General features: G+C 37.3%; 1 protein-coding gene across 3 annotated transcripts in view; it reads left to right on the top strand.

The window, feature by feature from the left end:
• RPAP2 (RNA polymerase II associated protein 2) overlaps positions 1 to 27,179 on the top strand; it is a 59,338-nt gene that overhangs the window by 25,690 nt on the left and 6,469 nt on the right. For 2 of the 3 annotated variants that reach the window (XM_025168361.2, XM_007430879.4), the window contains exons 12-13: positions 18,114 to 18,263; positions 19,442 to 26,808. In XM_025168361.2, the coding sequence (XP_025024129.1) occupies positions 18,114 to 18,263; position 19,442 (151 nt within the window). In that variant the 3' untranslated portion in view covers positions 19,443 to 26,808. Of the gene's footprint in view, positions 1 to 18,113; positions 18,264 to 19,441; positions 26,809 to 27,179 lie in introns of those variants that run through there. The other variant, XR_015798550.1, reaches the window with a different exon arrangement.

Below are 27,179 nucleotides of genomic sequence, written 5' to 3'. Positions count from 1 at the left end.
ATCTGAAGAAAACCACAATATAGGCATCTTGAGGCAATAACTAGCTGTGGGCTAGTCTAGGCCTCCGGAACTACAGTTAAACTAAAGGCAACCCTGTGCTATCTATTGTCACCTTCAAATCTATGTGAAAATATCTGTAGCAGCTTACTGCTTATTCATGATTGTAAAATTAGAACTAATCATCTCAGTAGTGAACAAAGCTGGATTAAAGCCAACTGGCAGTAGTGTCCACAGGGAGAGTGCACATTGACATCATACACAGGTATGAGGGAAAGGGGCTTTGATTACAATGCTAGAGAGGCCATCTTGATATTTTGATACCCCGCTTCCCCGCAGATGCTAGGAAGGACTTTCCAGGCCTGTGTATGTTTAAAGATTAGGCCAAGCTTGTACAGTGTATAGCACAAGAACCACACACAGTCCTCTAGCAGAGCCGTTCTGCTCTAATAGCAGAATTAGAGGAAATTTAAATAGCAGCTGTATTTGTGCCTGCCTAAGACTACAGAATAAGAGATCCAAGTGCAGAAAACATAACAAAAGCATGCCACTTTTTTTTACAGATTGTATCCTTAACATTAAAGCTCAAGGGGAAAAGGTTTCCTAAAAACAAAAAGCATTTAGTAAAGTAGGTCAATTTTAGAAATCTTGGCATGAGTTATGTATTTTTCCCCTTAAGAATTACTGGTAGCTTTTTAGTAGGATTGTAAACTTCAAGTAATCATTGTCTGATTTTCAGTTCTAATTACAAGATAGCAAAATATTATTTTAGAGATTCCTTATTACTGTAATATTGATTTTCCTCTTTTTAGAATTGCATGGGCCATTGGAATCTATAAAATAGTGTACCAGCCATTCATACATCAAGAAATGTTGCAAATCAAGCTCCTACCGTCCCTAGAACTGCACTTACTTTGATCTTGCTTTAGTCTGACACATTTTTCTGCCTCCTTTGTCCCAAGAAAGGCAATACTAGTAGGCATTAGAACAGGCTTCAATGAGCCTTACATCAGTGTCACACTAGCCAGATACTGCTCAAATGATTCATTAAATCAGAACACAGAAAATAACTTTACTTGAATGCCTTGATATAAATTTTTTATTAGCTGTAAGAACAAATCTTTTGTCTTTTTTTCTGTACACTTTTCTGATTGAGTTTCTAATGTGCGAAACAGATCCTATGAATTTTTCAAGTGTCTTCATTTAATAAAAGGGTGCTGGATTTCTTCACAAATATGTATGTCTTGGTAATGAGCTGTAAATGCTTTAAAAACATCCCTACCACCACCAGAACCAAAGGACCACACTTCCTAAGAACATAACCTTTGTCGCCAAATCAGTGAACCAAAGGCAGTACTGTGTTGCTGCAGCTTTCTCTATGTAGCCAATGCAACAATGCTAAACAAGCAGTATGATATGGTAAGCTTCAACTAGGTAATTATATTTGCATCTGCAATCTTTCTTAAGGGTGTTAAAAGATAGAATAAATGGAAATTAATCTATTTTATCCTCAAATCAAACTTGCAAAGTTTAATAAATAGAACAAGAGTAAGCTGCCTAGAGTCACTTGTGTAGTGAGATGCGTGGTGTATAAATTTGATTCATTCATTCATTCATTCATTCATTCATAGATAGATAGATAGATAGATAGATAGATAGATAGATAGATAGATAGATATCCACAATGACCCAGTGAACTTGAGGACTAAGTATGGAGTTAGTTCGCTCAAGTTGTGTGAGGTATTTTTCATCATATGAATCAAAACTTCTCTTTGTTTTCCTGATGTCAGTTCCAAAGTACTTTCAATGTACAGTAGTCCTCAGCACAATTGTATAGGTTTCTTGTAGAAATAAATTAAATATTCTTCCGCCAATAACTAGCTACCCATAGCTAAAGGAATGCTATTAGTTCTGGTTTTTGATACAGAACTGATACAGATAAAAGAAAATATACAAATTGAAAAGGGAGATTACCCAGTCCATTCTAATGTGAACAGAGTGCACGTAGTGCGTAGCAAAACCCCAAACCTGCACCTATCACTAGCCCCTATGGCATGTTGAATAAGACCCACTTGCCAGGAAAGTGCAGTAGATACAGAAAACACTGATGGCCTGCTCAGGAAGTGAATAAATGAAATCAGCTATCAATATAATCAGGGGGCATCAACTACCGAATTTCTCACTCAACTGTGTTGATTAAGAATTTTGGCAGTTACAGTCCTAACACATCCAGAGGGCATCTAGATTGGAGAAGACAGCTAAGCTGGTTCCAGCAATTTCATTGCTGAAAATTATCCTACTTTCTTAATTTTAGAATGTTCTTCCAATGTTCTGTCATACCATTAAAGAGTTTATATTGTATTGACAGAATGTCTGTAACAAATATGAGTTTTTCCTCAAAGACCTTTGCCCAGTACCAAATGAAAGTAGCTCAATACATACAAATAAAGTACAGTATTTGGAAACATATACTAGAATGAGTTGCTCTACATCTGCCTGGGCACTTGGCTACTGCTAGTGAATACCCCTGGTACAGTCTAATGGAAAGCTTTCAAGATAGTTCCAGAAATGTCTGTTTCATTTTATTTATCTGATCTGGCTGGTTGCAATGGAGTGTGGTCAGCTTCATCTACAAAGCACTTGCATAGTTTCCTCCCCCCTTCCCCCTTAAAAGCTTTAGTGACTTCTTAAATGTTCTGGGAGTAGTACACTAAAGCACTGGGCCTTGGTAGTTACTCAAAATGCCCATGATCGCTGCAGAAAAACCAGAGTCAGACATGCACTTTAGGAAGATGGGTTGTACGGGGATGGACTCCAGAGGTTTCCTTTGTAGGAGTAGCAACAGATACAGAAAGATTTGCATAGCTCTTGGTATATAATAATAAGCCATAAAGAGCAGCTTTTGTTCCTGGAATGAAAAAGGATTCAGCAAACCTGTTGAAAGCTTTATAAGGAGCCCCTCTTTACACCTCTGCAATCAAGATTACAAAAAACATACATTTCAGATGGGCTGCCTTTTCAAACACAGTGAAGAATTAGAAAGGACTTTATGAATGGGTAACTTGCCAACAGCCAGATTTCACTTAGAGCACTCCTTTAATTCAGATACAGAGGATTTTGCTTCTTTTACTTGTTGCACTCAGACTTCTGATTAGTCTTCCCGATCAAGATACATTGCACATGTATAAGGGAGGCAGCAGTTTTTATCACTATTTTGTCCTCACACTGGTGGGCAAGGAGAAAAAGTGGTATTAGCTCATTTTCTATCCATAATAGAGAAGGCCCAAATATAGTATCTTGGCAAGTCTTGAAAAGGGAAAAGTAAAAGTAGTGCTGTTTTTGACAATAGGTTATAATGACTAACCATATGTTTTTTTATCAGAAATACTAATTTGCATTACGCTTCCTTTAGGACACAGTCATGTACATATTTGCTGAAAAAATCAGACTGACTTATTCTCAGGCAAGCAGTTACAGGATTCCAGCCTTAATTAATTTGATCTGTCCCTAAAGACAGCTGAACAGGATACCCTTTGTAGTATATTGATATTATTATTTTTCCCTGCCATGTTGCTTGGCTACATTTCCAACTTTCAGTTTACGGAGATGAATATTGTGATTGAGATTATTGTCCATGACTTTATACATTAGATCTCATTTCAGATTTTAACTCTAGACTTTAAGGACAGAAAGTGCTTGGAATAAGCTCTAATTTAAAGTGAGTGATTAACCAGTAGACCAATTTTACTGACAATTAGGTGATTCATGAAGATCAGATTCCTCAGCTGGCTAAATGCTTTTGGGCTGGGATAGATAGAGGAAACTTTTCTGGTGTAGACAGCATCTCACCAGAGAGTGTCACCTTCTCCAAAATGTTGTTTGCCTTCCCAGCAGTCCATCCAGCAGCTTTCCTGGAATATTGCTGGATGGTATGCTAAATCTGACAACCCAGCATTTCATCTTGAGAGCAGTTTGAAATTCTTTTTTTCCAGGGAACACGGGAGCTCAGTCCCATAGAATTAAACAGCTACATAGCTGCCTCCTTGACAGTGGCACCTAGTCTGAAGCATGGTTGTGCTTACAGGGGTATTGCCATATTTATCTCTTCCAAACTTTGTGTAACTCTGTTGTCCCCATTTTCCTTAATACATTCACATTGGCTACTGAGTTAAAAAATATAGTGTTAAACCTACTATTAATTAATATATATTTTCCTTCCTGTAGGTTTGTTTTACAAACTAACAGAATTTGGGACACTCTTGAAGATTGGCTCCTAGAGCTGACAGTCCAGTTCCCAAATGCAGAGATGATCTTAGCAGGGCACTTCAGTGCCAGGATGGGTACTGACAACAAAGTTATATCCTCCAATTTCAATATCCAATATTTATATTCAGGCAATTCCCAGTTATTTGGCTCATGTAATTCCAAAGACAAGGTATTAATATAAGGGGATGGAGATTGGCGTAACTAGCCATTAAATTTGATCTCTCAGTCTCAAACTCCTGGAGACTCGGAAGGAGAGCTCACTTTCTGGAAAGGGAAAGGAGTCATCATGCTTGACTGTGTATTAATTACTAGATCACTTGCTGTGCTAACTTTTGCATCTGCTCCCTCTCTGACAGTGACCATTTCTCCCTACAAGAATCTTTCACCCTTCCCTTAAAAGTTAAGGCTCTGACCTTAAATGTCTTGGAAATTTCAACAACAATTTTTTTTTCTACACCAGATGGTCACATAGATTAGAACATACATATACTGAATTCATATATTCATCCAGCTGAAGCAGGCTATGATTGAACCCAGGGCAACGTAGGCTGTTTTTTTATAATTTCCACAATATTATTAGATCAATGCAGGAATCCATAAGGTTCGCTTCTGTGCAAGTGCAAAGAGCGCATGCTAAATTCTCCAAAACCTGGTTTGATCAAGAGTGTATTCATGCAAAAGCCTTAGTGATTGCTGTCCACAAAGCCACAATGGACTGTTTTTCTTAATCCTTCCTCTCAAGAAAACTTTTATTTTCAGAAGCAGAAATACAAGCTTCTCCTGGATAAGAAAAGACAGGCAAGTCAATTGGCAGAGTGGGACAGAATGAATCAATCTTAGCCAAAAAAGACACCATGGTCTCCATCCTGTGTCTCCTGTGTCTTCAAGTCCCAGACCTAGACTGGATAATCTAATACCATGTGAGATCTGGGATAATCAGTATCATGCATTGCTCCAAACCACACTCAGGGATTCTGAAATATATCCAATAAGCGAATTCTCTTCCTGACTGGCCTCCAGCCGCTAAGCCAGAGGTAATGAATTTAATTGCCCATCTTAAAAGTGGAAACACTCCTGGAGGGGACTGGATCGTCCCAGAAATGCTAAAACAAAATATGATTGGTGGGGTACTGTTTCATTACCATCCACATGTCTCTGCAGATCCCCAAGGAATGGATCAATTCCATTATAATACCAGTATACAAGAAAAATCTTAATCAGTCCATTCTCTCTGCAGAGATCAGTGGCTCTGGTAAGCCCTGTAGTCACAAGAAAGTGATCTCTCCATAATAATAGATAATGGACGTATTCCCCATAATCAGATCACATCTCACCTTCTCTGAGATAAAAACCAGACCTAAAGTATGGCCTGCAGCATGGGTCAAACCAGCATTCACCTGGGAAAAGCCACTGGTTGACATGGTGGCCTTTCTTCCAGGGAAGGTTAAAATCACAGAGAACTAGGAGCTTGGTGAATCCATAACCACCCCAACAATTAGGTAAGCAGTCCAGGCAGGAAATACCTGTGCAGCTGGGAGGACATTATCTGCTGTCAAGCCAAATTGGAAAATCAGTGATGTCAGGACATGTTTGTGCTACAGGAAGTATAAGTGAGAATGGGGCTTTATACCTTTGCCAAATATAACTCACTGATTTAAAACAATACTATAGGTTAGATTCAGATTTACATATATTTAGAACATACTTGTTCTAAAAATGGAACACTTCTGTTATGACTAACTTAAGGCTCTTGATTTCTGTGGGTTTACTCTAACATGACTAAGCATGGATCTAACCCATAATGTTTTGTTTTGTTTTTTGTTTTGTATTAAAAACCCCTAGTGAGTTATATTTTTCATGTGTGGAAATTCAATAATTAAAGATGCAATTTTAAGAACATTTACTAGAGATGTGCCATTGAATGTAGTGGATCTTCCAAGTAAATACAAGTAGCGCTGGGATTCAGAAAAGCACCATGTAGTTGGGGGGAAACTACTTTATATGGAGATGTATTTCTTTAATAGTTGGAAATGCTGTGATTAATCAAACAACATTGCAGCCATAAATGATTAAATCAGTGCCTAAACTATAGGATCACATTTTTTCTTTTATAGTTCCAAGGCTTATCTAAGAGCAATTTTAGCAATGTTTTAATGCTGTTTCCTCTGCCTCTGGTCTACATGCTGTAGGCAAGAAGCAATGGTCTGTGTAATTCCAAAAGTCAATTCTCCATCGTATGTAAAGACAAACTATGCTGTTTTTTAATTTTAAATTAAATTTTAATTTTAAATAGTTCGGAGGGAGAGTCATACTGAAGTGGTTTGGGGGCTGTTGTTAGTAGGATTTAGATATGAAAGTTTACATTGATGTTCCCTTGGGTTAATTCATTGAGCAAACCTGCTTAGAATATTACTGCAGGATGAATATATAGCATTCATTGTATCTGTAACTAGAAACAATCCTTAAAAATATGCATGCTTCCTAATAATATCTAACATCAGTGCATTCATTTGCAATGCTAAATTGAGTGGCTACCCAGAAACTTTGATTCAAAGCATCATAAGTGCCCCTGTTTAGTAACACCAGACATGAGAGTTGGGGGAAAATTAATCATGGAGAAGTTATTTCATTTACTTCTCAACTTCTGCCCCAGTAATTTGGCTCAGATGGCCTAATTAAACCCATTGCTCTGAAACTACAGTGCAGTTCCACTCAGGACTTTCATTCCTCCAGCAGAATCCTGTAAATCTTGAAACAAATTGTTTTATATCTTGTGATGCTTATCAGTGTGGAAAAGTGCTCACAAAGGATCTAGCAATAACACTAAAAATACATAATTCTATAAAATTCATAAAGTCAAGATGATATATTTATCTAAGTGGATTAGAAGTGCATCTAACAAGATGCTACCATTGATATCAAGAGCATGAACTTACAAGTACTAAAAAAAGTACTTACTGACAGATAACCCTGGCAAACTCTTGTTCAACAAGTCATAAACAGTTGGAAGTGACTGAACATGAAAACCATGAGCCCTCCACCTCCCTCTGATTATATGCCTGGTCAAATATTAATTTTTATCATTCTTTTTCTTTGAGACTGTGACATAAATATTCAAATATAGCTTTGGGATAAAAAGGGCGCGAAGCAACAGAAACCCCGCCTCCTGCGCTCGCCAGCTGGGCTCTGCCCTAGGAAGGAGGCTCTGGCAAACCACTTCCGAAAAACAGTTGCCTTGAAAACTGCAAGGACTCGTCCAAGCAGTCACTGCAGGGTCAGCAATGACTGAGCGCAGACCAAAAAAAACTGTTTATATCAAGGAGGGCAAGTTTTCTCTGAATAGAGACCATGTTTTTAAACTTTTTTCCAATCTCTAAAAGTTACAAACAATGTGGTAGTGATTGGAAGTATCAGGCCAGAATTTCCCCTGCGTTTTTTTTTAATTAAAAAAAAGTTTTAAAAATGCCTTGAAATAATAGAAGATGCTTCTGTTTTTAAAACTGAAAATCGTAAAACCTATTCCCTGGATTCTATGTTGAGTGACTTTTGGCTAAAAGAATAGATGTTGCAGGGCTGTGGAAGATTGTCTGTAATTTCAAATATAGAAGATATGGGTTGGTGTTTTCCTTCCCCTTCCTACACAGCAATTAATGTGTGCAACAACCTGTTGCAAAGCATTATTTTGAAAGCGAAGTTTGAGTATTTGTCCTTTCAGTTTTTATGAATGATTTGATTTGGACAGTGGAGGCCAAATAGTTTTCTTAAATTCATTAATTTTTTTCTGTTGTGAGCTGGGCATGTGTTGCAAACTAATCTTTGTTGAAAGCTCTGAAAATAGCCAACATTTGTGTGATTCAGTGGGGTTTGAGCTAGGCTGCATCTGGTGAGGCTGCCAGCAGTGGGAGCAGTTAGCTCAGGTAACTAACTTCACTTCTTGCAGATTCAAAGAGAGTGGTAAAATTCAAGCCCTTAGCCTGCAGTCTGCTCTTCCTTATCGTTCTCCTCCTCCTCCTCCTCCTCCTCCTCCTCCCCCCCACCCTTCTTCACTGATTTAAGTGTATATCTTGCAACTGGCCTGCAACTGGACAAAACAATATAAGTTTTAGCTTTTATTCCAATTATTGGATTAAAAGACACCATATGTCAGTGCAGGACAGATCATATGAATTCATTAACATGCAAGAATAAATGTAAAATTTAAATAAAACACAGTTTCCACTCCATGTATTTTTTTTCTTTTAAGATAAATGGGTGACACTTAAAATTAGTAAAATGGTATTTGTTTTTTAAGGAAATTCAGTATCTATTAATACATCAAATATTATGAAAATCTAAGTGTAGGCCTATCTCTTCTTATAATTCAGCAGCAAACACTCCTAGCTGATAAAATCTAAATTTGGGGGGAAATAACTAAACAATCCCATGTGCTTCCCTTTTGTTTTCTTGCTCCTTGGCTGGTATAAAAATATTTAAGGTAAACATTTCCTTTTAAAAGGTTTAATTACCTTTGTTCAGATAAAATGGGGTTGATTAAATTGCACTACAATCTAGTTCCAAGTTTGTCTTTAAAACATGCAGCATATTGATGTTGTAAGTTAGATGCTTCCAATTCAAGACCATCCATCAAATATTAATGTGTTCTAATGGAAAATCTTCTCTAGAGGCAACTCTTTTTGCTTTTAACAAGATTTTTGTCAGTATGTTTTGTCAAGCTTTTATTTCAAACTTGAACACAAGTTGTAAGTGGGTAGTATTTTAAAGCTAACTCGTAACAGCAAAAATGTACAAATGGCAGAATTACAATCACTAATCAGAAAACGTGTTTTTATAGTGTTGGACTTGTTACTGTCGTAGATTGCCTTTTTAAAAAATAATAAATTTGGGACTGCCTTGCATCTCTTTTCAGTCAAATATGTGCCTATGCATACTCTGATGATTCAGAGAAATAAACTAGTCTATATTTAATTTTTCATAGGGATCTGAAATAATATTATTTCAAAAAGTGACTCTGTGTGCATGTTTGTAACTGTTTTTCTATTGTTTCCAGTACAAATGAAGGCAGAGTTTTTGCTCTTCCACACTTACATTTTGAGAAAGGCAAAGGGAACTGACACTGAGAGCATCATAAATTTACTGTAAAACGTAAAAATCATCCACCATCTCTGAGATATTTATCAGGCAGATTTTCCTACACATTTCTCATGATGCATGCACGGCATTTCTTTAATGAGGATTCATTAACCCTTTTTTTTTTTGGTATTATCAGTGTAGAAGGAAGCTGAAATGATAGGATGTCAGTTTGGTGATACAGAGCTACCCAGTCAGTTCTGCTGTGTTTGCACTTACTTAAAAATATAATGCTATAAATCTTCCTTCCCCCTCTGAATGCCATCCTATGTAGTTTTACTCAGTACTACATAGTAAGACATGTAGAACTATGGCCATAATAATCTTTTTTTCTCCTAAATTAAAAGCAGAACATACTTAGCTCTTTTCTTACTAAAACAAAAGGCTTCAAACTGTTGAATTTTTCCAAATTGCCGTCCTTTTTATTTGGGAGTGAATCTCACTGATTTTAGTGGAACTTAACTTTTGAGAGTTGTGTTCTTTACCTTGAGCTTTTCACAGTATAAAATAACCTTTTTAGGCTGGTAAGGTTATTTTATGTCTCTCTTTCAGGTTTGGCTGAGTAGTGTGGAAAAAGCAGAACTCTAAAACATTAAACAAGGCAGAGGATCTTTTTCATTACAAGCTTTTAACATGATTAAGCTGAGGCACGATGGGTCATTTGGGGTTTATGTTTCACTCATCATCTTGGGATGCTTCTAACAAATGCACAATATCTGATTTTGGAGGGAAATGTGCATTTTAAATAAACATGCCTTAAAATTTTCCCCATTATATTGTTTAGTTATTATGTAGCGGTAATGATTTATTAAAGGTCCTAGGCAAAAAAATCAAAGATGCTATCTGGGTTTGTTTGTTTGTTTGTTTATGCATGAAGAACTACCCAGAATTTTTAAGATATGCACCAAAAAATGCCATAGCTGAGGAAAACATTTTCCACATAAACATATTTCCTTAGCTATTTAGACTTGCTGTCTCCAAAGGCATGATGTTTGTTTATAAATCTGTAGAACTAAATTTGCAATCCTGCGGATACTTCTCTGCAAAGATGTCCCATGGAATCCTGCTCTCTTCCAGAATTCCCCATTCCTCCTTCTGCCTGGTTTTATTTTCTCCCTTTCCCCCCAGATTAGTACTCCATAATTGCTAGGCATGCTGTCTTACATCCAGGTGCTTTCAGGCAGTCCCTCCTAAGTTTTTTCTCCTAATTTTTGTATTTTATGATATATAAGATGCACTAAAGTATTGCAGGGTTGGATTCTCCTGTGTTCTTGGGGAAAGGGGCATCTCCAAAGTTCTCTTGCAGGATACTCCTTTTCCATAATGTTGGTGCCATTGCATTTTTTAAAAACTATTTCGGTGACAGTGGTGATGCCTGAATTACCAACAGTGAGAAATTTAACATTATGGTTTTATTTCAGGTAGGCATGGTAATTATGATCCTTTAATGAAGTAGGAATTTCAGACGTATTTATACAATAACAGTTATCTTTCTAGGGAGAAGCCTTATTAAGCCAACCAGCCTAAAACAGGCTCATCTTTAATTGATGCGACGTGGTAGTTTTTGACATTAAAACAATGAGCCAGGACTCAGCAATGGAAGACATAAAATTTTGTTGCCTGAGTGGAATCAGGAGATAAAATTGAAGTTTTATACATACAAAACCACACATTGTTTTTAAGACATACAAAGCCAGAATGCTACTGTTGGTGAACTTCTTGATCATACTCGATAAGAGAGTGCTCTAGATGGCTGTGACTCTTTTTCCAATTGCTTGGAATTGCTAGTCACATATTTCCAACCAGTAATTGGCCTAAAGACAGATTTTGTGAGTGCCCTTATATTGGATTATAATTCTCATCAGCCTCAGCCAGCAGCACTGCTATTCAGGAATGATAGAGCATTTCCAAAACTCTGGAAGATTCCATGCTGCAGAAATACTCAGAGGAATAGGCAATGGTACCATTTTATCTATAAAGTAAATAAAAAGAAAACACCTTTTTCAGAAAGGGTACCCACATGCATTTATTCCATGTGACTAGAATTACGAGGACAGTAGAGATGAATCCTTTGACCTCTCCTATCATCTGTGTTGTCTCTCTCTTAGCCCATCAACCACTGTGAGTTAATTGCCTTCAGTGGGCAAACAGGACTTTAAATTTTAAATACACAGGAAGAAAAGACTTCCTGTCCCAGAGGCCACAGCTCCAACACATGGAGAACTTCAGGAACAAAAGGCAAGGACACAAAGTGAGCATAAGGCTATTGAGTTCTTCCCTGATTCATTGTAAGTGGGAGGGTAAACTTCTGAAAATAGGTAGCTTGCTACTGATTGGAAATATGACCTAACTGCTCTCTAACCTGCCATTCCAAGGGTTGTCAACTGTCCCATTTGCTCTTCCTGATAGCTACTGCCACTCCTATCTAATCCAATTAAGACCTCAGTTATGGAGATTGGCTCAGAAGCTGTTAAGATTTATTTTCATATAGGAACAATTCAAATATTCTGAAGCTGGAATGTTTGATTGCATATTATTATTGCTTTATCACCTTTTACTTACAAGGAAACAAATAGTTAAATAATATTTCTCATTTCTTCATTTTGGAAGGGAAGAGAGGAAGAGGGATTCTAAATATCTTTCATGTAAACCAGATGTCACTTAATGGCTTATTTAATAATAGCTCATTGTTGTTGCTTGTCTTACATAAATTTTCACTCAGCCTTTCTTGTGTAACATATGTGAAATAGACAGTTTAACTGGGATTTAACATTCTGACAAAGTTTTGAAACGTTAGCTTTTTTATATTATATGAAGATGTATTCGCCATATGGTGGGTGGAAAGGTATAAAGCAACATTCTCCAACCTCATGTTATCCAGATATGTTTGATTTGCCAGAATCCCCAGTTAGCCCAGACAACACTACATTGGCTGAAGGATTATGCATTATGTGTCAGAGGGCAATAAGTTGAGGGATAAAATGTTCACTGTTTATATCAAATGTAGAGAGTAAAACAATGTTGATATATTGTCGAAGGCTTTCACGGCCAGAATATGATGGCTGATGTGGGTCTTCCGGGCTGTGTGGCTGTGTTCTGGAAGTTAGGAACATTAGGAACCAAAACTTCCAGAACATGGCCACACAGCCCGGAAGACCCACATCAGCCAATATTGATATAGTTTATGTTGATGTACTGTAACGCAAACTTGGAATTTCACTTGCTGATAAAGGCAGGTCACTTTCAGACAAACTTGAAAAAAATTGCCTTGCTACTTGTAAGTAAACTAGACAGTTACAAGCAGCTGATTCTAAGTTTCTTTAAGTCACAACACACTGATTGAATTATCATGCCCATACTGCCTGACACATTTTCAACCTTCAGGAATTTTTTCTGGATTGACTACACAGCAGAACTCCTACATATTACAGAAGATCTGAGATACTGTTTTGAGGTACCTACTCAGCTCTTAGGTTGTTCGGTTACTGTATAACCTTGTGTAAAATGAAAGTCTATTAGAATATTCTCAGCATTCCTCTGTGACGGGGAGGGGGGGAATCCAAATTGGGTAAGTTTAATGATTGTATTTAGTTAGTTTATAACCTCTTTTTCTTCCAAAGGCCTTATTGCAGCCACCTTGATTCTCTCCATTTTCTTCCCTCTTCCAACACAATATCCTTGTAAAGAAAATTAAGATGAAACAAGGTAGCTGCCCGTAGATTGCTCAATGAGCTGCATGTCTTAGTAGATCTCCCTGGTTGTAGTCCAGCATTCAGTTCCTTTATTTCACACTTCGAGTGCCACTCTGTCTTCTAAATTTAACTTCTATTAAACTTCCCTCCAAAACACCAGAATTCTTTTTCCCCGAAAACACAGTTCAAAACCATTTTTCCATGGTATTATTTTCTCTCCCAATATGGGCAAAACCTGCAAGTGGTTGGGGTAAATGAAAAAGCAACTGAATATGGGCAAAAGTTCTGAACATCACTTTGAAATCTTCTTTAAGGTGAAAATCTCAGGTTTATGCATTTATTTATTTTGTTAAATTTAGAGGCTGCCCAACTTCAAACGATTTTGGGTGGCTTACAGTTTTAAAAAGCAAGAACAATAAAATTACAATTTACTGTGTCTGCCATTGATCATACAGAATACTATTGTTCCTATAGTTGTGGTGTCAAGAAGTTCTTGTGATCCAGAAGCAGATGAGGTATAAAGTGCCAACTTTATAATATTAGTGGTTTCTGTTCATCTGACCTAGTCTTCCCCCCTCTTTTTTTTTTAAATTGACAATTCATCTTTTGAATTCCAGAGTAACCCTAAATGAGATTAGTGACGCTGTGCATTACTCAGACCCTTCAAGGTATTCCTGCAACGGCGCACAGTTTATCCTAACAGCCCCTATTGTGGGGATGACCAAAGCTGACCTATGCTCTCTCCACTCAGCCAACGAGGGAGGGCAGAAAACCACCATAACAACGAAACTCAGCTGATTTAGCCAGGAAAAGCCCTTTAACTAGTATGCTATGATGCCTTGTGAACCATGCAGATGGACAGGAATTTTCCAGAGTGGGGAAAGTATCCCCCTCCCAGCTCTCTGGAGCTCAAGGGCTCACTGTAAAACAGAAACATTGGCAGTTAGAGCTTTTGGGTAGCTGAGCTGAATGAAAATTGGCTCGGCTGCCATTGGAGACACCCTGTATGCAGTACTAGTACAGAAGCAGAGCCAAAGTTTCCCAGGGAAATGGTGTAGGTGGAGGAATCTCTGTCTTATTCATAGCCTTGCCAGCTTGCACCAATCAGGGCAGAATGTGAGCATGTTTTATTCCCCCCCCCCCCAAACTGGTTAGTGGCTTTCATAGTTCTGTTTGTTGTAGTGGTGTAGATTATTTCTCATCCAGGTTGGTTTATATGAGGGAATTCTCCAGTGCACTGTTTCTCAACCTCAGCAACTTTAAGAATTCTGGGAGTTGAAGTCCACACAACTTAAAGTGGCCGAGGTTGAGAAACATTGCTCCAGTGAATACAATAGCTCCAAAGCCGAATATGGCCACCTGTGGAATACCTATAGGGAGTTGTGCTTTCCCAGGAACAACAGCCCCCATTAGCAGAGGAGATGATTGTCTACCCCAATTATTATTGAACTGTTAGACAGCTTTGTAAAGGTTTTCACCAAGTGCTTTGCTGTTAATGGAGGGGGAAAAATGGCTTCCTTAAAATATCAGCCTATACGTATATGTTCCTAGCTTTACAGAACTACAAGGGAGTTCCTGAGATGAGGAAATGACATCTAGATTCACATATCTTGTTATTTGCTGGTGTTTCTGTTGCTGCCGCAAGTTCAGAGCCCTCATGTGCTGTCTGCTTATTTATTTATTTTTAAGTTCACTTACTGGATTGCTTCAAGTAATGGAGGCTCAGCTCAAAAAACGCACTGTTCTGATTACTTGCTCCCATTGACCAGCAGCTTCTGAGAGTTATATTCATATTTTATGTGCCCTGTGGCAGTGGGTAAAGCTAAAGTAAATAATCATTGGAAAAGCTTCTGTGGCGAAGAGTCCAAGCGTTTTGTAGAAATCCATGTCACAGAGCAAGGCAAGTTCAAAAATCCAAATTCTCTGTTTCACAGACATAAGGGGTACAGACTGAGAACTGAGATTAGGAGGCTAGATATAAAAAAGGAATGTGAACTATTTGTTCTTCAGTATAAAATAGATTCCAGGTTAGAACTTTAATTTCCATATGTCAAAATTATGCTGTACTTTTCACTCATAGAGAAATTGCCCTGCTCTATATCTCTTGGTCCTTTTGGTTCATGTAGTTCGGGGGAAGGATAACTGTTTTGTCTCTGAAATGTATAAGGCTCTGACATGTAGGGGTACCCATGCCCACTTATTTCTCTCTTTCTCTTTGATATATACTTACATAGGCACACCCTACTTTCCTGAAAATCATGGAGCAAGCTGCCTGGGTGGGAAAAAAAAACAATAATTCTTCCCTCCACAATCACAGCCAGACCTGCAGATCACTTGTTCCCTGTTGCAGGAAACCAATGATCTTGAAAGGGTTGTTGGGAGGGGCAGAGAAGCCATGGGGCAGCCTCTTTACTTCCAGTGATCACTCTGCAAACTACTGACTTCTCATTGCCATCAGTAGTAGAGAAAATAGTGATCTTTTTCTGCTGGAGCTACATTGTAGGTGTTGGCTAGATTCCTGGCTGCTCAGAGTTGGGTGTTGCTGAATCACCCAGAATCAGATAGAATGTGCCTTTCCATACGAGCATATTCATTTTTTGTGTGTCTCAAATGCCTTGTGTATAAAATGTAGGCAATTACACAGGTATTTGGGCACCACTATATTTGTCACTAAAGAAATTTAATGGGGTAGCCATTCTTTCTTGGAAGAAAAACCAATTTCACTTATCTTGCCTTGAAAACATATGTAATTGATTTTTTAAAAAGCTGTTCTGTTGAGTAAGTAGGAACCAGTTTGGTGTAGTGGTTAAGGCATCAGGCTAGAAACCATAAGACTGTGAGTTCTAGTCCTACCTTAGGCACGAAGCCAGCTGGGTGACCTTGGGCTAGTCACTCTCTCTCAGCCCTAGGAAGAAGGCAGTGGCAAGTCACTTCTGAAAAAAACTTGCCAGGAAAACTGCAAGGACTTGTCCAGACAGTTTCCAGGAGTCAACATTGACTTGAAGGCACCCCCCCCCAAAAAAGAGTAATTAGTCAAAGCTTTATATGGTGAGGATATTCAATATAAGTTGTTGCTTACGTGGTTTACGCTATAATCCAAAAAGTAATTTAAGAGTGGGACTAGGACTTTGTACATAAGGAATTTGTTACAATTCAACATGATAATTATTTGTAGAATTGGTCCATCCAATTCAGTCCAGTTTGATTGGAAGCAGCTTTTAGAAGTTGCAGGCAAAGATCTTGCTCCTTGTGAACTTTTTAGGAGAGGTAGGAGGAATTGAATGCTGCACCTTTAAAACATAAGTGCACATCAATACCTTTGTGCCCCCCCCCCAGTGAGATAGAGATTGGAAATCCTCTGATCTATATACACAATCCCATCAAGATCCCCTTATGTGTGTGGGGCGGGGGGGAAGGATCCATTTAGACACTCATTCTGTGTATGGATTAGACAGTAGTAAATGTTGTTGCACATGATAAGTAAGCCAGTTATTAAACCATGGAAGAAGAAGCTTTACAAAGTAAATAGAAAGTGTGTCGGATGCAGGAAAAGTCTGCTAGATCCCTGCAACAACTGTCAAATGTATTACAATATTGATGCTGGGAAAGATTGAAGGCAAAAGGAGAAGAGGACGGCAGAGGATGAGATGGTTAGATAGCATCACTGAAGCAATGAGCATGAAACTGAGCAAACTCAGGGAGGCAGTGAAGGACAGGAAGGCCTGGCGCAATATGGTTCATGGGGTCACGAAGAGTCGGACACGACTTAACGACTAAACAACAACAAGCCATTGTTTACTGCTCTTTCATAAGAACACATATCCTCTTATTTCACAAGCATTAATAAGAGTCTATATTAAGAAACTTGTAAAAGTGTTTTGAAAATCGGAGTACTCAAAGCTCCAAGACCCTTGTTATTCATATAATTATTTATTTACTCACTTTTGTATGCTGCCTAATCCTTGTGATTCTGCAAGGTTAGGGTGACAAGATTTCGTTTTGCAGAAGCCATACTGCTTTTGTACAAAAATCCATTATTTTACATGCTTTATGTTTAATACTATTTTGTACCAGTTTTCCTGGAATAGATGTCTGATACCTTTCTGGATCTGTTACTCCTCCCCGCATCCAATTAAAAAATTGGGTTATATTGTCTGTTTTCTAGTTCTTCAAGGTCAGACTGTCATTCTTGAGGATATAATATATTTTCGCATTTGAAATCTAATAATATTGGGTGACTATATCATTAATCCTTGGTGATCTAATAATTTTAATGTGTCAGTAAGGCCTAGAATTGGGTTTTTCAAGCTGTGTTCCACAGTACCCTAAGGTTCCATGAGAAGTTGATGGAACACAGCCAATTTTCTGTCACTAGAGTTTTGCCTCTTAATCAGGAATTCTGGAATTTTTTTTTTCCAAGTAACAGATTCCACAGCCTGAACAAGTTTGGAAACCCCTGACCTAGAACATGTCAGCATTATCTACATTTGTTCCACTGATTTCCCTTCTGAAAAGTCAGTTCAGGTGTGGATATCTGAGTCCTACATTTTCAACAATGAAGATACTTCCAAAAAATTGAAATCCCACAGGATTTTTTTGTCATGCCTTTTTGCCTTTTATTTGATGTGGATCCACTGACTTGCCCAACACTTACTAATTAGAAACAGTTTTCAGTTGGAGGGCTCTCTTCCTGAGCCTTACCATTAAAAGTCAAATCCTAGTAAACAGCCACCTGCATTTGACAAAGATAATTTAATATTTAATTACTGCTGGAAAATGTCGTAGGAATTTGCCACTATTTCAAAGTGACTCATTTTTGTTCTTATTTTAATTTCTTACAAATTAATTTTGGGACTTTAATAAAAAATTATTTCAGTGAATTATTATTAAAATGATTGATGTTATGGTTGATGTTATTATCAAAATGATTGATGTTATGATTACTTCTTGATTCATATTTGACATTTATATCAACCTACTTGACATGGTAAGATTATATCTTTTTGAAAACACTCAATTTTTGCCTTTCAGCTTGTCAGAAAATATTCCTGTTTTTGCACATTCTCAGCAGAATAAAGGATATACACAGTTCCTTGCTACCTTGCTTGAAGAATTATGTATCAAAACTGAAGACCTGGAAAGTTTAACAAAAATATTCAGAAGTGGTTGTCTTCCTCACTGGTCAGTTAATTTTTTTTTCTGTTGTGATTTTTTCTTTCTTTGCTTCATATAAGATTCCCTAGGAGACAGCCTAGATAAGGACTACAATTAACACTAATCTTAGTTTCCAATTTATCATACTGTATCAGTGGTTGCACCCAAACTTTCAGCAAGTCAGGAGCAGATTGCATGAATTTCCTTAACAAGACAAAATGAAAACCATCTTGTATACAGGTAGTCCTCGCTTACCAACCACTTGTTCAGCAACCATTTGAAGTTGCAATGGCGCTGAACAAGTTGTACCTATGGCGGTGCAGCCATCACAGTGCCCCTGCAGTCATGTGATCACGATTCAGGGGCTTGGCAACTGGCTCGCACGTACAACAGTTGCAGTGCCCCACAGTCACCTGATCACCATTTGTGATCTTCCATGCCAGCTCCCACACAGTCAATGGGGAAGCCAGCAGAGAAGGTCGCAAGTTGTTCTGGTAAGCCCCTCAGCCTTCCTGTGTTCGCACCATGCTGCACCCTTCATTCTCCGGCCTTCCTGCACTCACACCACACAGTACCCTCCATCTCCCAGCCTTCCTGTGCTTGTGTGTGGCCTGTGCTGGGTCTCCCAGAGTCTCCACCAGCCTCCCCCACCCCCCAACACTCCCTCACCCCCCTGCAGCACTCCTTCCACTTCCTGCTTAACGACTCGCACATCTTGGGATTACGATGGCAACCGGGACTGCCAGTTTTTCCATTACTGTTGCTAAGCGATGCAGTCATGTGATGTTGCACTTTACGATTGCAACACTTAGCAGTGGCAATACCAGTCCCAATTGCTGTAGTAACCCGAGGACTACCTGTATATGGACTCACACTGACAGTGGAGAACTATTCTTGCTTCTGTGTCTTAACTCTCAATGAGAAATGTTGGAAGAAGCATGAAAGATGGGTTGAAGAGATACTGTTCTGAGAAATTCTTGTCACCTCTTCATGTTTGTGTTACAGTGGTGATTATGGGGGGTTACCTAGATTTCTGGAATGGAATCGCTGAAACTTTATATTATTTATTTTATATGTATATTTTCAGTCAGTATCATTTTATGTTTGTATTTTCATGTGTAGGCTTTTGAAATTATGTATTTTATGTCTAATAAATGTTTTATTATGGTACTGCTCAAACTTTTATGTGGATTTTTTACTTACAGAATAAGAAGATCATCTTACGTGTCTCCCTTGACCAGAGATTGGATTAATGTTTCACAACGGAATTTATCAAACAAATAGAAGTTCTTTTTGGATTAAAAAATACAGACCTTTAAAAAAAACAATAAGAACTTTAGTTGTGTTGTTTTGTTTTGTTTTTATAAATTTAATTTTTCAACTTTAGATTGAACTTTTTCAAGTTGAAGAACAACTCTGCCATTTTTAATTGTTGTACCAATAGAATGTCAAATAATTTGTGTATGCATGTATCTTTAATTTCTCAAGCAAATATTGTATCATTTGATGTATCATTTTCACATATGTTGATTGTTTGAGTCCTGAAAAATCAGATGCATTGGAACTGAAATGCCTTTTCAGTTTTCTTAACAAAAAGACATAATTTCAGTCAGTTGCAAAATAATATAATCAGAAACTAGTCTCAATTTTAAATTATTCTCAATGGATTGAGAAGTTGGAGAGGTCTTTGTTCACATGAACGAGTGAAGCATTACTCCTCAAAGATCTGAGGAATCTACACCTTCCCAAAGCTTGGCGGGTCTCCTTTAAGGATCTTCTGAGGTTGCCTGCATGCACCAAAGATATTTTTGCTTTATGACCCCATTAATTTATCTTCCTTGGTTTTAAGATTCATGATTTCCATCTTCAGAACCAGTGCACAGTTCATTCCAGGTTTATCTTTCACGTATCAATCATAGAGCTAGAACAGGCTTTGGAAGTCAAGTGGTCCAGTATATCACAGTGTGCAATTGACTGTCCAGACTTCTGTTCAAATATTTCCAGCAAAAAACGGTACAAGCTTCCAAGATAGTCCCATTTTTAAAGTGTTTGTTTTGTGTAAAGGTTTCTCCTAAGGTTTAGCCAATGTCTACTTCCCTGCAGTTTTATTATGGAATATCTAGCAGATCATGGGAATATAGAGGAGGCAGCAAAACAGTTAAGGGAGGAAATAGACCCCTTAACTATAATATAAGTTGAGTGGATATAAGTTGAGTGGAGAATTACTTTGGTAGGCTTTCAGGATTCTGTTACAATTCCTTACCAGCAATAGAGAACTTTCCAGAAATCCATGTAGGTTTTGTTTCCTGATCGTGCCTGCCATGAAAAGGCTTGACAAGTTTTCAACAACTGATTCTTGTCTTACCTTTTGAAACCATATGTGATTGCATTTATAATATTTGCATTTAGACCAGCTGCATCTCAGTTAAGTTTGTCAGCAAAGCCACAGTGTCAATTCTTCTACAGGTGCAAAGCGAGCTTCTCCATTGCAGAACTTCTGAATCTGGCACCTTTATTCTAGATAATCTTCCTATTCAGAGGTTAAGCCCCATAAAAATGATGGAATTTACTCAAGATTGCTACTTGAGTATAGTGGTTAAGATCCATTAAAGTGCAAAATAAGGTGGTTTTTGTCAACTCCAAACTATTGATTTTCACAGGTTTATATTGTTACATTTCCTGTTAGCTTAGCAGTATGATTTTTACAGGTTTATTTTAGGCTTGCTCTTTAGTGCTTAATCTTTGAAAACATTTGAACATTTACAAAATGTACATTGCTTGTAATGTTTAAACGGCTAGATTTGCAAGATGCATTGTGACAGAATTGCACATTTTAATCCCCACCCTTTCCCCTTGCTTATCATTGGAAAATTAACTTGATCCTTTCTAGCTCCTGTAGATGGTGTGTGCATCTGTGTGTGTGTTAGGTGTTTGTTTTTCAGCACTCTCCTCGTAAAAGCCAGAGACATCATTTGAAGTACCATTTAATTTTACCATGTGAAAAGGTAGAAGTTCAAATATAGCCTATGATTTTTTTCTAAGTAGGAAATCTCCATTTATTCTTACTCAGTATAGGCAGAAAATGGAAGGCTTTTTTGGCTATACATCATAAATAGAGTTATTAATAGTATAAAAGTTATGTATGTATTAACTTTTTCTTTGCTATAGTTGTAGTTTGATTAGATCCAAACAGGCTATGATTAGGTGACTAGATAGAAGATAACCATGTGGGGCGATACAAAAAAAATCTCTCATTTAAAGCAGGGGTGGGCAACTTAGGGCCTTCCAGATAATGCTGAAACATATTCGGCACGTTTGACGCCACTGCTCCATGAGCTGCATTGGCTACCAGTTTGCTTCCAGGTGTAATTCAAGGTAGTAATTCAAAGTAGTCACCTTTAAAACCCTTCATGGGTTGGAACTGGGTTACTTACAGAAGCATCTCTCCCAGTTGTTTCTACCTGTCCTACCATATTTTCTTGGAAAAAATAAAGGACAAACCTGAAAAAGGGGCAAATCTGAAAGAGGTTCATAAGGATAAAAAAAATTGTTTATGTTTATAACTTTGCTTTACAAAGGAAAATTCAACAGCAAAACCAAGAAAAACTTTACAAAAACCCATATTCTAATAAAATTACCTAAAATCAAATAGTATATGTAAATTTATTTTAAAAAGACAATTCAATTTCTATATTTTTCACATAAATGTGAAAGACTGTGCATTAAGTGGTACCATTTGTATGATAAAAGTTAATTGAACAAAATAAAGGACAAAAGTGAGTTTTTGAAAAATAAATCTAAAGGACAGCTTTCTGAAATAAAGGACTGTCTTTTATAATAAAGGATGTATGGTCACTGTATACCTGATCCGATAGGAGAGTTATGCTCCAGGTCCCATCAGCCAAGGAGTGTCAGCTGGTGGGGCCAAGAAGGCGTGGCTTTTCTGACATGGCGCCCATCCTCTGGAACATCCCTCCAGAGGTCAGATTGGCCCTGAATCTGCTGGCCTTCCCCAAGGCCTTGAAAAATTGGTTTTGTGCCCAAGCCTGGGGCCCTGGGTGTGTGTTGGAACGTCTCCTGGCTGTGTTAATGGTTGTTTTATGATTCTAGCTGCTGTCTGATTTATTTTTATACTGTATATGTTTTATTTAGTTCATTATGGCTGGCCACACAGCCAGATGTTTAGACTAGATTTGGCATTTTTATCCACCTATCAAATCCTTCCCAAGGACCTGGGAAAGGCACATGTTGTTGTTGATGGTGTTATTATTAATATTAATATTATTATTAGCCACCCATAGTCACATATGTGAGATGGGCAGTAATGTACATAAATCAAATAGATAAAATTTCCCACAATGCATTTCTTTAGATGGCCATGAAGATTCTTTCTCTCTTTATTGCAAAAGCAGAAAGTCTATAGTGTTCTGTGATTTCTGTAGGAATTTTTCCTAAACTAAATTGTGTAATAGTTAATATAATTATTTCTAAGTCCAATTTATTCTCCTCATGTAACCATCAAAGTAAGCAAAATCCAACAGAAGTCAGTCATGCAGCTGATGGTCTCTGAAATATAAGGTCAGTTTTTTGCATTACTTGTACCAATTTATAACCTTTGTAAAGAGTCCATGTAGACACTTATGAATTAAGTGTTATGCAGAGATTAGTCATCACCTTTAGAAACCAATTCTGTTCATAATATATGACAAGACTATACCACTCAGCTTGGGTAGTTTATGGTAAAAGTTGCCATGTTTACAAGGGAGCAAGGCATGTTGAAACCAATAAAATTTCTGAATAATCAGTGAGATTAAACGTTCCACTCTGTTGTTTTTAGTAGGACTGGATCATGATTAATCTTTATGACTCATTGTAACCAATGAGTCTAATCTAGATGCATCCTGCCACCACTTTTACAAATCTCAACAAGTTTGTGAAAGTTCTGTATTATACATATTTAAATCACATGGATTTCCACAGAAATGCTAGGGATGTATTTCTATTAAAATGTAAGAGATTCTTAAATTTGGGAGGGTGCCTATAACATTTTCCCTCTAGTAACTGAGCAATGCAGTTCATATGTGTCCTTGCAAATATTTATAGTTCAGTTCTATGAAATACCTGTCTTAAGATTTATCCTATGTTAATTGTTGTTATGTGCATTACTGTTGACATTAAAATAATATCCTTTTTTGTAGCGAAGAAAAGCTTATAACAAACAAAACAAAAGCTTTCTTCCAAGCTTCCAAGAAGCATGATAATGGAAATGTATCTTGCTTATGTATTTTTAACGTAAGTGTTGAAAACGAGAACTATCATTTAAACCATAGACTGGAAAACTTATTTCAAAACCAAAGTAGCCTAAGCTTTCATTAAAATTAAGGAAAACTAAAAAGCTATCTTCACTGTCTGCAAATCTGATTCTTTTTCAGCCTTCAGAGTATTAGCTTCTTGTAGATGCTAAGATCTGTAAAAGTCCCTGGCTATGCCAAAAATAGCGGATAGAGGTGATTGCTTTAAAAAAAACCACACACCTTCTACAATACCTTTTTCAGCATCAAAGTAGGCTGAATGCAGGCATAGGATGTGGGTTGGGAGCTGTTTCGTTTTGTCTAAAGCCTCGTTGAATGACAAAGTAATTTTGAAAGAAAGGTATATACCACAAGTCAGGAGCTCATCAATGTCCATTTTTGCAAACAGTGTTCCTTTTCCGTACATTGCTCAGAACCAGTTCAAGAAGGCCTCCTGGAAAAATGTAATATGATCTCCATATGAATGAATATTCCAGTCTCTTGAAGCGGATGATATGTGAGTAATATTGACACCAGCATCACCACTCTACATGCTCGCGATACTTGTGTTACCATTTTCATTAGGTAGTTACCTAGTTGCTTTTGTCCCCTTTATATGACCACTGCCCTGGAGGTTTGGTACATCTGTTTATAGTCACAGATATCATAAAACAGTTGTTACATAGAGAGTTATATACCTCCAGTACTTGTCCTTATTTATCTAGAAACACCAGGCATGTAGAAACAAATGCAGATTTACAACATTTATTGTTCACCTTCTGAATTGTGGAAGAATTAAGATGAGACACCTGCTCTACAAAGAATTTGTGTTATGTGATGGTTTTAAAGTATAGTTTCCTTCATTTTTCTGACTTCTGATAAGTTTTGGTGCTCTCCTCACATCTTCTGATACTTTTCCATTTAGGTGCCATTACTTCATCCAGGGAACCATTTCTTCTTTTGAGAAAGTTTGTGTTTTGGAAACCATATTTTTGTATTGCCTTTTCCACAGCTAATTTCTACAACATTTTTTTGCCTCTGTGGCCTACTTTGAATGGGTCTCATGTTCTTGATTTTTTGTATATGTCCATTCTCACCACACAAATACATGAAAGGAGGCTGAGTATGGATACTAAACAACTACAAAGTACTGGTAACATAACACAGTTATCTCCTTGGATTTATCAGAAGTTGGATTTAGGTAATCAACACTCCCAAAATGTACACTGCATGCACAATTATTAGACAAGTTGTATTTTTGAGGATGAATTTCATTACTGAACAACTACAGTGCTCTCGGTCAATCCAAAATGTTAATAAACCTCAAACCTGAATATTTAAGAAAGTAAAAGTGAGGGTTTGGCTTTCTTAGGAGCATATCTATGTGTGCACAATTATTGGGCAACTATTAGTGTGCAGAATTATTATGCAACTAAATGACAAAAATTCCCCCATCTTACTCGTTTATTTTCATCTGTTAAAGTGAGAATAATAAACAACTCAAAATTTACAAATAAACATTTCTGACATTTCAAACAAAAAATCAGTGACCAATATAGCCACCCTTCTTTGCAATAACAGTCATAAGCCTTCCATTCATGGAGTCTGTCAGTTTCTTGATCTGTTGACAATCAACTTTTTGTGCAGCAGCAACCACAGCCTCCCAGACACTGTTCAGAGAGGTGTACTGTTTTCCTTCACCATAAATCTCCCGTTTGAGAAGGACCCACAAGTTCTCAATAGGGTTTAGGTCAGGTGAGGAAGGGGGCCATGTCATTATTCTTTCACCTTTGAGGCCTTTACTGGGTAGCCATGCAGTGGAGTACTTCGATGCATGCGATGGAGCATTGTCCTGCATAAACATCATGGTCTTCTTGAAAGATGCAGACTTTTTCCTGTACCACTGCTTGAAGAAAGTGTCTTCTAAAAACTGGCAGTAGGTTTGGGAGTTGATTTTGAGTCCATCTTCAACCCGAAAAGGTCCAACTAGCTCATCTTTAATAATACCAGCCCATACCAGTACCCCACCTCCACCTTGCTGGCGTATGAGTTGAAGTGGAGCTCTGTGCCCATTACTGATCCATCCACGGGCCCATCCATCTGGTCCATCAAGAGTCACTCCCAACTCATCAGTCCATAAAACCTTTGAAAAATCTGTCTTCAGATATTACTTGGCCCAGTCCTGCCGTTTCAACTTACGTGTCTTGTTCAGTGGTGGTCGAGTTTCAGCCTTCCTTACCTTGGCCACGTCTCTGAGCACTGAACACCCTGTACTTCTGGGCACTCCAGGTAGGTTGCAGTTCTGGAATATGACAGCACTGGAGGATAATGGGTTCCTGGTAGCTTCACGTTTGATTCTTCTCAAATCTTTGGCATTTAATTTGCATCTTTTTTTTTCAACACATTTCTTGCGACCCTGTTGACTATTTGCAACAAAGCGTTTGATGGTTCCGTGGTCACGCCCCAATATCTTAGCAATTTCAAGAGTGCTGCATCCCTCTGAAAGACTTTTTAAAATTTTTGCCTTTTCAGAGTCAGTTAAATCTCTTTTTTGGCCCATTTTGCCTGAGGAAAAGAAGCTGCCTAATAATTATGCACACCTTGATATAGGGTGTTGATCCCCTTAGGCCACACCCTCCCTCATTACACAAATACACATCACCTGATATGCTTATATTCAATAAGCATTCAGGTTTATACAGCTTGGAAGTGGAAAATATTTTATTTATTTATTTATTTATTTGCAGCAGCATATTTATTTCGGTCATTGACCAATAAAAATAGATACAATAAAAGGAAAATATGCATAAAATGATCATATGGTCAAAATACTCACTTGCCTAATAATTGTGCACACAGTGTATGATTGTATGTTCAAACCATCACTGTTTAAAATGAGCTGCAAATGCATATTTCAATAATATATGCTGGCTTATTTTGTTGAGTAAAAATAGCAAAAGTAAATAAAGTTGAGTAAAAAAATGATTTACATGTGCAAAAGAAATTGTACACAAACTTTTACTGTTCCACTGAAGTTAACAGCAGAATGGTGCTCAAATATAAAAAAGGAAAGGGCTCTTCAGTAATTTGTGAACACTCTGGCATATGAAAGTTCCCTATCTGTAAGAAAGATACATTGTCTTGGTCAGTCATGTTTTATATTTCAGGCATTTGTTCCAAACATAGCACACATGAAATAACTAGAAAAAGGTGAAATTAAAGATTTTAATTAAGAATTAATTGTATAACCTTAGTAATTATCTGTCCATCTATAGATATTACCTTTTTTGGAAATATATCTCTGTTTTAAATAAATAAAAAATATAAAGAAAAAAGTTAAAACTCCTAGTACTTATTGGTGTACTCCCAGTTAAATTATGGTAGTTTGTTTAGATTTCTGCTAAAATTGTAAAGCATGAATGTAACAAATCAAAGTTTTCAAATATATCTTATCCAAATATAATCTGGTCCATCCTTAAATTAGCATTTCATATGTATACACCTTAGCTTGAGTATACTCAGGCCAAATCAAATATAACCTAGAAACTCTATAAACTTCTTTTCTCTGTAAAGACTTCCTGAGATCCTTAGAGGAAAGATAGAAATATTATAAATACACCAAATGAATTAGTATGCCTTATATTCAGATTTT

This window comes from Python bivittatus, unplaced genomic scaffold (genome assembly GCF_059951505.1).
Source record: "Python bivittatus isolate LINGU-HERP-01145 unplaced genomic scaffold, Pbiv_v1 ctg000700_np1212, whole genome shotgun sequence".
Lineage (NCBI taxonomy): Eukaryota > Metazoa > Chordata > Lepidosauria > Squamata > Pythonidae > Python > Python bivittatus.
This window is presented reverse-complemented; position numbering and strand designations above follow the sequence as displayed.